Consider the following 11,376-nt stretch of genomic DNA (forward strand, 5'->3'; position numbering starts at 1 on the left):
GAACATGGATCACTTGATGTAAATGGATCTATAATTTACCTAAGTTGTTTGCTACTCTTCTGGTGTCCACAGAGTGAATGGGGCATGCTAGGCCAAGATAAAGAATAGGATGCGGTAGTGGTGTCCAATTTGACGATGATGGATGACTTCCTTTATCGTTACCTTCCTCCGAAAGCTACTATGGTTACTCAAACAAATTAAGAATGCTGGAGGTTATCAATGTTGGAAAAGCCACCAAAAGATTCTTTTGCTATTGTTATACAAGCGATATCAGCTCTCGAAACGTGCCTCCAATGTCGTTCTACTACATAAACATGAGGTCGATTCGATGACTACTAGGCGTCATTTCTTATATATGGCACCCCTAGCTATCGTGAATTCGTGATATATGTATACTAATGTACATTCTTAATACACTCAGGTTAAAAACATAAGAACAAACAATACACTGCACACCAATCCAATCATATCTATCCTTATCATTGTTTAACCATTTTATGTTAGTATAGCCCCTACTGAGGCACAATGGCTTGCTTTATTTTATCAATGAACCTTTGTATCTTAATCACGTATTAGAACACAAGTCTGCAGGAAATTTAAAGTGCTACAGTTTTGTGAATTAAGAGGGAATATTTGCAGTGGCATGTTCATGAAACGCATTTAGTGAGGTCGAGAGATCAAAGAATCCAGCTACAGGAACTCGGAGACACACTGCAGCATGGGAACTTGATCAACAGGTAGATGCAGTAGCATACTGCAGCTCACTTTTGTTGGGATGCAATGTTTCTCACAGTGTTGTGTTGTTATGATCAGGTTTTATTGTTTTATTTTCAATCTATTTAGTTTTTTTTCCCTCGATCTTCTTCACTAATCGCTTAGTTTCTGAGAAGCTGCATTCGCCCAGCTGCTACCTGAGGATAAGCAGAAAGAGGTGGTGAGTACACTACGACAAATAAGTGGGAGTTCAAGAAAGAAGTAGGTAAATTCATGAGGAAGAGAAGAACACAAGTTTAGTTGATATGTATATATGATTTTGCAAGCAAAGGTTTTTTTAAAAAAAAATTAATAACGAAGTTGTAATAACACTAGTAAAGTTTATACACACATATATATAAATAACCAAACTTGTCACTGCAGAAAGCAACCATCCCTTGCAAGAAGAAAACGCAAACAAGAAAGATGAACACCACCAATTATTGAAACTATACATTCAAACAGAGTGCATAATAGTTGTGCCTGCACTTATGATCTCAGAAGTGGTAGTTCATGTGGTTGAGCATCCATTTACATTTTTACAGAAGCACTGTAATAACGCAAGAATCATAACTTCCTTGGAACAGCTACATAATTTCTCTGCAATAGCTGCATCAATGGCCAAAGAATATGCATCCTGTGGAAACCTCTGGAAACCTTTCAAAGGGGGGAAAAAAGAGAAGAAAGTATTAGGACGGATTTCTTATACATCACAGTTTTAAGAGTAGAGTTAGAACATCAGCCTACCTCAACGACAAAATGAGCCCAAAGCTCATTTGATCTACTCTCAAGAACTCCTTTCAGGATAGTCAGCTCTAGGTGCCTAATGATGTTGGCAATCTCGAGAAAGAGCCCATAGTCATTGCACAGAACCTGATGGGATTCATAGCTTAGAAAAAGGATGTGGTAAAAATCTTGACAGGAACTGTAAGGCAAGGAGGCCTACCAAGACAGTCATGAGGAAGGAATATTTACAAGTTATAGAGGGATATGTTGCAAATAATTATTTCTAAATGGTACCTCTACAAGGATTTGCCCTGGCTGATTGAGGTATTCAACAACTACGGGCCAAATTTCTTGTTCAGTACCCTGTTCCCAGGTTGTTTTGGGCCCACTGGATTCGGTCCCAGGTTTAGCAGAACTCTTAACCTCTCTTTTAACCTGCAAATCAATTTATAGCCCATAGTCATCCTGGTTTGTCAGTGACAATATATTACAAGTAGTGTTCTTGAAATATGTTAACAGTGTTTGTGTCGTCATACTCTACTTCTCTAGGACACATTTTAAGCATGGTTTTTGCCTCCAAGTAATCAGTACAATTACAACCAGGATGAAGGCATTCTCCAAGAGAAAAAAGTGTTCAGGGCGGCCTCATACATTGTGTAGCAGATGAAGTTGAGCCCTCAGACCTTGCATCTACATTAAGATGGCTTTATGTATACAATCCTATTGTTGATACAAGCTTAATTTGACGTTCTCGATATAACAAGGCTGCCATCTCATAGCTGAAGGTATATAAGCAAGCATTAACCATGTGCATGGGGTGGCAGATTAATTTTATTGTGGCTTGAATATTGGCATAATCTGAAATATTTTCACCATTTCCAAGAAAACAAGGGGATGAAAGCCACTAAGATTGAATAATACAATGCTTAGAAATCTGCATATATGATAAAAGGAGTTGCTTAGAGCCGCCTACCTCATGTGAATTCTGTTTCAATTTCTCAGCGTGAGAGGAAATACTTTCTAAGAATAGCATATGGCTTACAGTTCTATCCAATAATGTATCAATGCTGCACTGTATAGCAGAACCATCATCAGAATGCATCATTTCAAGTATGTTAAATTAATTAGTAGCTCAATATTGCTCATCTTACTTTTGATCCATTAGGAATTAGTCCGCGCAATTCCTTAACTCGGTCTTGGATTAATTGTCTGTCTCTTGGTCTCTGTTTGTAGTTGTTGCCATTTCTAGCACCTCTTTTGTTTAATACGGGCAACTTTCGACCATTGTGTACTTTAGTCTTGTGATTAATTTGGTCTTCAGTAGTAGACATACAAAAACTCTTGCATGAATTAGTTGGAGAATTTATAAATCCTTCAGCTTTTGATAGAGATGGGGACCCCTGTTGATTTGTTGGCAAGAAGCTACCCAGGTCCAAAACACTAGATTCACATTTATTTTCTGTCAAACAAGAATCAAACAGCTCCAGACAATCATTACCAAATGATCTGAAAAGTTTTTCCCCAATAGAGCTATCATCTGGGCACAACTGTAAACTGCTCACCACCGCATCTAACAGATCTGTCTCACTTTCTGTAACAAAGCATGCACTAGCATCATCAAATATATAGTCATGATATTCAGATGCCCCAGAGTTTGAGATGGCAACTGAACTTCCAAGTGTAGTGTTAGAGAAACAGTTATTATAGTCTTCCACATAAGTCATTCCCAGTGCCTTGTGTAGCTCTGGCTCATTGCGTGAACCTTGAAAAATGCTCTCTGTTAAAGAACTAATCTTATTAGCATAATTCTTTTCTGTTTCCTTGTATGAAATATCTTTGAGACTCAGATCATAAACATGGTTTTCTTTAAAAGCAATTGTGAACAAAAAAAAAACAAAATTAATTGTTCCATACCTATTTTTTGCTCATTTTGAGTGATGGTAAATTCAGACATTTCACCTTCAGTTATGGTATTTGGGTGATTACCAAACTGTGCTCCTTCAATGGAACCGGACCACACACTGTTGCACCTTTCCTTAACTGAGTATTCATCTGTATCCAATATTGCATCTGTTCCTAACATGTGGTCCATCAACTTTTGTGAAGAATCATGGTCAACCAGAAAAATAGATAACATGTTCTGGTCCATAGTCAAAAGCTGCTGTGACTGGTCAGTATTAAATGAACCAAAATTTGATGTCGAACCGTTTCCCAACAGAGGCACAATAGCTGGTGACCAGAGGGGTGAACAATTGATGCCTGAATCTATAAATTCATGCGGTCCCAAGCCATGATAAAATGTATAAAAAGAGTTTCTAATGTGCAGTACAAATTCTGAATCTTCAACAACCTGAAGTTACAGAGAGATGAATTCATTCAAAATGCATCATGTGTATAATAAAACCTCCACAATAATGGACAGAATCAAAACTCAGAAAGATTATCAGATATTGCAAAATGAAATATATATGTTGGGCTTGGCTTTATCTTGTAAATTTGGTCATAAGAGGAGTTTAATGATGTTTCTTGGACCATGGGGATTATGAAGATTCTTTCACAAGGTTGGTATTCTTGTTTATTTCCTTATGTCATTTACTTATGCATGATTTAAATTGAGCACTTTTGGGATGAATTAGATATGCTGGTTTGTAAATGGGAAAGAACTTAGATGTTCTTAAATGATTGGAATGGAGAAATAAGAAAAGATGGCTTAAATTAAAGGTACTTCATGTGTTTCTTATTGTGTAATCACAGACAGCATTATTCGTATGGGCAAATTCATTGGGCGTGTGGTTATTTTTGAAAATATTCTATAATACTTTGAGACATTATTCCTTTGAGCTTATACCTAAGACAACTATTCAATGGCAAACTAATCATTAAGTGAAACCCTTAAAAGATATAGAAACCTAAAGTAGTCCTTAAGAGAAACCCTGGTTGCATGATCAAACTAACAACCCTGGTTCACGTAGTATAGAAATGTAAAACTAGAGGAAAATAACTGCAAATCAAGAATACAAGTAGTTAGAAGCTATCTTTAACTAGTGAAGAGAATGTTCAGAGTAGAAAACCAATCATTATAAAAAGGGTCTGTTCAAGATGGTATAAATTGTCTAACTCCATTGATTCTCTCCAAGAAGGCATAGATGACAGAAAAGGTTGTTCAATCGCAATACTGTGATCCTGGATTTTTATTTGGACCAATTATTAGTGGGAATGCCATTGGAAATCAAAGCAAGAGCAACTCTGGACAAGGATGGAAGATTGTTCTAGTTCTTTCCCTCCCTTCTGAATAGTATGAAAACTCATTTCTGACTTAGAAAGAAAGTAGAACTTAATCACGAATGCTTTAATTTTTAATCATATTTACTGGGGCATTTATTTGTAGCTGATATCTGACATTTCTACTAACTCATGGAACTCCAGCCACAAAGAAAATATAATAGCAAGTGGAATTAAACATTAAAATACAAGGATGAACCCTACAACTAGACAAGAGGACCAACCGTTTCTAATGATCCCAGCTGCACAACTCCATAGTGGTCAACTGGTACAAGCAGTACTGTCTGCAAAACCAACAAATAGCCTAAGTGCATTTCTTAGCAAAAGCAATAGGCAGAAGGTAAGAGAATGGGTGTCAATACCTTGATTTTTGCTGCCAACTGAAGTTGCCAATCCTTGAATATCTGTAAAAAGAAATAATTCCACATTTCACATTTTATTCAATGCAGCAAAGTAATAGTAGTTAATTTGTCAGTTACTCAACAAACTCACATCTGGTTGGATTTTTGATTTTGATGCACTAAAAAAGAGCCAACAGTGCTGCTGACTACGTGCTGCTTCTCCTACAAACCTGTACGTAGATGGATGCATGCTACCAAACTAAGAAGTCTTATTAAGAAAACAACAGCTAGCATGATAGGATGTTGATGTGAGAATCTAAATATCAAGTTGAGTACCAAGTGCTTTTCAAAAAAAAAAAGGAAAACACAAAGGTTATCGACAAACTCATCATTTTTGAATGAATGCTCATTAATGTTTGCTTGAAGACAGTAAGTGAAAATAGCCTTCATAACATAAAAAAACGAATCATCAATGGTAACAAACATGCAAAAGGTTCACAAATAAATTCCATTAGCAGCTCATCAAAAAAGTGATTAATGTTTGTAAACAAGATTGTTTCCAAACTAGTAAGTTGCTTAGCTTGTTTAAGTATTGAACATGGCATACAATTATATGTTTGAAGTTTTATTCTTAAGTATATTAGTGTGTGTTAAATATATTATGACATGTATAAGTATACTTTCATATTCAATTTAAAAATGTTATATCAACATAAGACATACCTGAAGTATTTTTCGGCAAAAGAAACAAATGTTATATAAAACTGTGCATAATAACTTTTTAAAATTATTTTAAATCATAGTGCTGTAGCATTAACACACATTATGCAAATTCATGGAGCCTAGAGAAATTTATGTACCTTGCTTTATTTGTTTATAAAATTATAACAAATCTAAAAGTTAACAAACAAATTCAATTACCAAATCAAAAATTAGATTAAGCATAAGAAGAAAGTTTTTTATTTAGTTGAGTTCTTTTGACAAACAAGCTTGAATGTAAATATCAGAGCCCAACATGATTATGCTGAGCACAAGCCCATTGTTTAAATACATGAGCTAGAAGACAGTCAAAGGTTCCAAAATCAACTTAGCAAACCAAACCAACTTTAAGAAAGAAAGCCATTTTAGTCAGACAATCAGTGTTAAACAATGGAGATTTGGATAACTTTACATGTAGCACCTTGACTAAAACATGACTAGTCATTCAAGAAGACTAAAGCAGTGTGTTAAGCAAGAATAATGATTCAGCCAGCATACCCCTGGCCAAGCGAGTATTTATGCCGTTTCATATCTGCCAAAGCCAACTTAACTGGATCGCTTGCAAATCTCTGGTCTTCAGCATTCATAGAATTAGCAAAAGATATCACCCTACGATTAATGTAAGAAGACTCACAAGAGTGTGTCTCCTCCAATCTATACTTTTCTTTTTCCTCGTTAAAATAGTCATCCTCCCAAGTCAATATCCTGAAACAACAAATGCACAAACATCAGGAGGAAAAATTGTTGTAGATTATGTATAATTCTACTTTAATATAATAAATTTATGTTCAAATAGACAAGGATCTAACCTAGGTTAAGCTCACACATGAAGGCTGAATTTACTCAAGTGAAAAGACAGAAATTGTGTTAAGTTCATTTTTTCACTTACCTTCCCTCTGTCTCCCTCTCCCTCTTATTTATCCATCCAAGTAAACCAATCCTAAAGGGAGTAACAGTTCCTAGATTTAATTGAAAAAACAAAATTGGTTCTATTTCTGATTAGGCAGAGCATTAAGTTTATATATGCTGTCATAAGTCAAGTGACCAATCTTTTTTTTTTGGCACGAAACAACAGAAACAACTTTAAGTAACCAGTTAAGGATATAACAAATAATCTTACATCTTGTCCTGCTCAAGCTTCCAAAATCCAGCATAATCCCACTGTGTATTTTGGCACAGACGCCTCAGTAGCTGCCTTAGCTCAGAAGAATTTCTCATTGGAAAGTTGCAGTGAATCTCTGAAACAGTGAAGTTGTTCAGAACGATACACTCCTGGTCAACTCCCTCTATATGAGTCTCGTCCTGCTTGCTTCCAACGCAAACCAGCTCGTTTGATCGGTGGCTCAGCAGAACACAGAAACAATATGCGCATTGTTTGTCTCCCCCTGATGACTTTCAGGCAGGCTATGAGTCTTGTTGGACTCAGGCAACTGCTGTGCGACAGAAGAAGAACCAGTGACAGAGAATTCAACAAGTTGTTAGACCCCGTTGTTCCGATTGCTCAAGGTTCAACCTGAAGGGTTCGATCACCTACAACTGCTCTCTGGTTACTGATGCGATCATCTTTCATGCGGCACCATCTTTTCAACCTTACTACAAATCCGATACAAGAAACGTAAAGTTTAGTTATGAAGCAGTATCGATTTATGCACTCTTTTATGTATCCAAGCAACAATCTTTCCACTTTTCACAAATCTTTGAAGGAAAAAAAAAACTTCCCCAAAAAATTGTAACTTGATGACGCATCTGTCAAATCCTAAGTAACAATCCCTAAAAAAGGAACAAACGAAATCCATTGAAAGCCGTAAGAATCACCTCAGGAAACAACAAGAAGCGAACGAAAAGGAAATCGAAGCCAAAGATCTCAACTCCTGTTCTTGATCGTCTTGTGCCACGGCGAGCGTGATGAGCGAGGTCGCGCGGCTATTCTTTTGACTTTGCCTGTTTCCGGACGTGAATGGTGCGAATGAACTGCATTTAAATAGCACCGGTTTTTATCCGAGAAAGGGCCCCGCGATCCTTCCACTTACAAAGCAGGTAATAAAGGCGGGTCACTTAGCGACGGCGCGAGAAAACGTCGCATAAGTATGGTCGCTTAAAGTAATATTTTAGAGAAATTTTAAAATATATATACAGAGATTTTCATTGGAAGATATTCAAAATAATTTATTTTTTCTCCATTGATTTATTTATTTATAAAATTTTATTGCTAGAAAATTTGAGCTGGTAAAAATATCTTCATTCTAATATTATTAGTTTTATTTAAAATTAATATAATACATACTAATTTTACTTGAAAGTATTATAATATAGAGTAATTTGACTAAAATTATTTAGTATTTTAATATATTTTAAAAACTGTTCGCTGTTTGACAATAATGAAAATGAGGAGCTCCTTAATTAATTATGATTTTTCTCAATAAACAAATCCCAAACCAAATTTATAATTTTAATTTGGTCGGTCGATAAGATTAATTTATATATTGAAAAGAGTGACATGAACGTTGCAGCTGGCATCGACACCAGCAAGCAAAGCAGATAATGAAGAAAAATATAAAGAATACAATTAACGTCTGAAGACAGCACTGCCTTTAATTATCTATTAATTATGTAGCCATCATTTGAGTTGAAAATTGCATGTCCACTTGTAATTGGGAGACAAAGATGGATTTATCTTTGTCGGTTTTAGTTGACATTGAGCTCAATTTTTTATTTTTTTTTAAAAAATATATTATCATTAGTAATTTTATTATTAGTTTTTGAGTAAGTACATAAAAAATGGAAAATATATATCTATATAGAAAAACATTAAACTTTCATTAATAGTTAAAAGAAATTTATTTAAATACTCTAACTTTAGATCAATTTGTGATAAGGTGGTGCCCAAACATATGTATTGATTTCACATGTTGGAAAATGAGGTAAAAGTAGAGAAAGAAAGTTCAATTGAAATCAACAAATTATACTTTTATTATATATGATATACAAAGTTAAAGAATGGATTCAATTTTGAGTGTATCTCTTTATTTTAAAACTGTGTTCAATTTTAATTATATTTCATTTTAATAGAGCTAGAGAAGTCCAATATGATGTGTGAATCCACTAAAATATTGTAAGTATACGAGTCGATTCTCAATTACAATATACTATAAAATAAATTAAGAAGATGCAAGTGAGCCAATAATTCATTTATCATCTATTATTCTCTTATTGAAATATATTTTAAAAGAGAAAGAAACATTTAAGAAGTAAATAAAATAGAAAAATACATGAATTCAACGAGCTGACAAACCAACAAAAGACGAAAAAAATAGTTTGCTGATTATAGAAAAGAAAAAGGAAAATTATGATGAAAAAAATTGGAAAAAAAAATAAAAGGGCATCTCAAATTTTATATCTCATTAAAGGACACTTCTGTTTTTTTAAAAAAGATAAATTAAATGGATGTTCTCTCATAATTTTATTTTAAAATATCTCTTAATCCAGTACAATTGTAGAAACTAACAGATAGTTTATACAATATATATAAGTTATCTCATAGCTATTATAACGTGTTTAAGATGAATTTAAAATTTAAGATTTTTATATCATGTAGAAACTATCTAAAAATTACTACAATATGTAAAATTATTTAGTAGTTGTTGCAATATGTAAAAGCTACTGAATATCTACTACAACATATTTAGTATGAGATTAGGATTTATGATTTAAGGTTTAAGATCTCTGAACATTATTATATTAAAATATTATTTATCAACTTAATCAAAATTATTTAGACTTCATCAACATCACTGTAAAACAATTGTAGAAGTTATTATGTAGCTGCTACAATCATAAATCTTAAACCTTAAACCCTAAACTCATCTTAAATATGTTGTAGCAACTATTGGATAGTTTCTAAATGTTATGGTAGCTACTCGGTAGTTTTTACATGATGTAAATTCTAAATTTTGAACCCACTTTAAATAAGTTGGAGTAGCTACCTGGTAGATTCTTCACTTTGTAAAATGATAGCTTCTATAACAGCGCTATAGATCTAGGAGTATTTTCGAGATAAAATCATGAGAAATGAGTCTATTTAATTTTTTTATTTAAAAAAAGCATTCTTATCTCTTATTTGAGATGTCTTTTTAATTTTTGTTAAAAAAATTAAGGAGAATTTGTTGGTGCAATCAACCTTTGGTCAGGGTTGACCAAGTTAACCTAGCTCAAGTCGACTCGAGTTGGGGTTTCAATGTTTAATTAATATGCAGTACAAGTCCTAGTGAGACTAGCTAGGCAGTAAAAGTTCTAGTGGGATTAGACAATGAAAGTCCTAGTGAGACTAGGTGATGAAATATCTAGTTGAGAACTAGGCAATGGAAGTTCTAACTGAGAACTAGGCGATGGAAGTTATAATGGGGCTAAGCGGTGGAAGATCTAGTTGAGAACTAGATAATGGAAGTCCTAACGGGGCTAGGCAGTTGAATACCTAGTTAAGAACTAGGCAATAGAAGTCATAGTTGAGAACTAGGCAATGGAAGTCCTAGTGGGGCTAGGCGATAAAAGACCTAATTGGGAACTAGGTAATGGAAGTTCTAACCGGGCTAGGCGATTAAAGACCTAGTTGGAAACTAGGTAATGGAAGTCCTAACGGGGCTAGACGGTAGAAGACCTAGTTGAAAACTAGCACAATGGAAGTCCTAATTAAGAATTAAACAATTGAAGTTCTAGTGGGGATAGGCAGTAGAAGACCTAGTTGGAAATTAGGTTAAGTCCAAAGTGGGTCAGCTGAGAGTTAAACACTTGGTATGAGACGAAAAATCCAAGTGGGTCACGGTTAACCGGATACTTGGTGGTCAGAAGTTTAACCGGGAGTTGACATGAAACGAGAAAGTTCCTATAAGTGCCCTAGGTTAATTTTGATGTGATCATCCAAGTGAAGTTAGATCCTGTATTGTTTTGATACCTTATGTCTAAGTGTGCAGAAACTTAGGAATACGAGAAGTCGAGCGGAAGACACGGTAAGCGAGAATGATGACATAGGAAATGAGCTGACATGCTTAGTGGATCCGAGGGACGAGAAGCTGCGGAAGAGTACATCGGTGGATGAGAAGGAATGTACATGGCGCATCCAAGGGACAGGAAGCCAAGGAGGAAGCTTGCTCGAGGAGAATGTCGAAATTAGATTCGGATGAGCTTAATTCGGATGATCAGAGCATCACCAAAGTGAGCACGGGGAAAAGAATGGTCAATAGGATAATTGACAATTCGGATAAACAGTGTTCGAGACGCCTTCAATGATTTTGAACTCTCCTTGAGCTTCGATAGTGAAGCTGCTGCATTCGGGACCCTCAGATAAGACGCCTTCAAAGCTTTCTTATCAACAGAATCAGTAACAAAATCTATTTGCAGAAATCAACTTCAAGTTCCAGAAAACGTAGCTTGGTAGCAAATTCTCAAGTTCATGTATCAACTTTAAATGTGTCATTTCAGATTTCAACTCAAGGATTCGGCTTCAATTTTGAATTTTTAG

At 34.9% G+C, this 11,376-nt stretch overlaps 1 protein-coding gene across 2 annotated transcripts; it reads right to left on the reverse strand.

Annotated features, from left to right (window-relative positions):
- Positions 1-516: 516 nt before the first annotated feature.
- Positions 517-7,814, reverse strand: LOC122038748 (transcription factor EMB1444-like). 2 transcript variants are annotated; one of them, XM_042598668.1, is made up of 12 exons: positions 6,982-7,454; positions 6,360-6,566; positions 5,254-5,332; positions 5,124-5,165; positions 4,986-5,045; positions 3,394-3,829; positions 2,631-3,256; positions 2,453-2,551; positions 1,774-1,914; positions 1,501-1,626; positions 1,289-1,410; positions 517-911 (listed from the first exon to the last, which is right to left on the reverse strand). In XM_042598668.1, exons 1-11 carry the CDS (start codon positions 7,077-7,079, stop codon positions 1,321-1,323), a joined length of 2,004 nt encoding a protein of 667 aa, XP_042454602.1. In that variant the 5' UTR covers positions 7,080-7,454; the 3' UTR covers positions 517-911; positions 1,289-1,320. The 2 variants fall into 2 exon arrangements, with proteins under 2 accessions (XP_042454602.1, XP_042454601.1); XM_042598667.1 differs by lacking the exon at positions 517-911 and adding an exon at positions 7,677-7,814 and having other exon boundaries at positions 951-1,410.
- Positions 7,815-11,376: the final 3,562 nt, after the last annotated feature.

This window comes from Zingiber officinale, chromosome 1A (assembly GCF_018446385.1).
Source record: "Zingiber officinale cultivar Zhangliang chromosome 1A, Zo_v1.1, whole genome shotgun sequence".
NCBI lineage: Eukaryota > Viridiplantae > Streptophyta > Magnoliopsida > Zingiberales > Zingiberaceae > Zingiber > Zingiber officinale.

What these genes read in the sequence shown, in the direction of transcription:
- LOC122038748 (XM_042598668.1), bottom strand. Translation starts at nt 7,079, where the DNA reads ATGAGAAATTCTTCTGAGCTAAGGCAGCTACTGAGGCGTCTGTGCCAA. An exon ending in TCAAAATGAGCAAAAAATAG is followed by an intron (nt 3,257 to 3,393) that starts GTATGGAACAAT and finishes GTTCTTTAACAG; the next exon opens with AGAGCATTTTTCAAGGTTCA. An exon ending in TGAAACAGAATTCACATGAG is followed by an intron (nt 1,915 to 2,452) that starts GTAGGCGGCTCT and finishes ATTGATTTGCAG; the next exon opens with GTTAAAAGAGAGGTTAAGAG.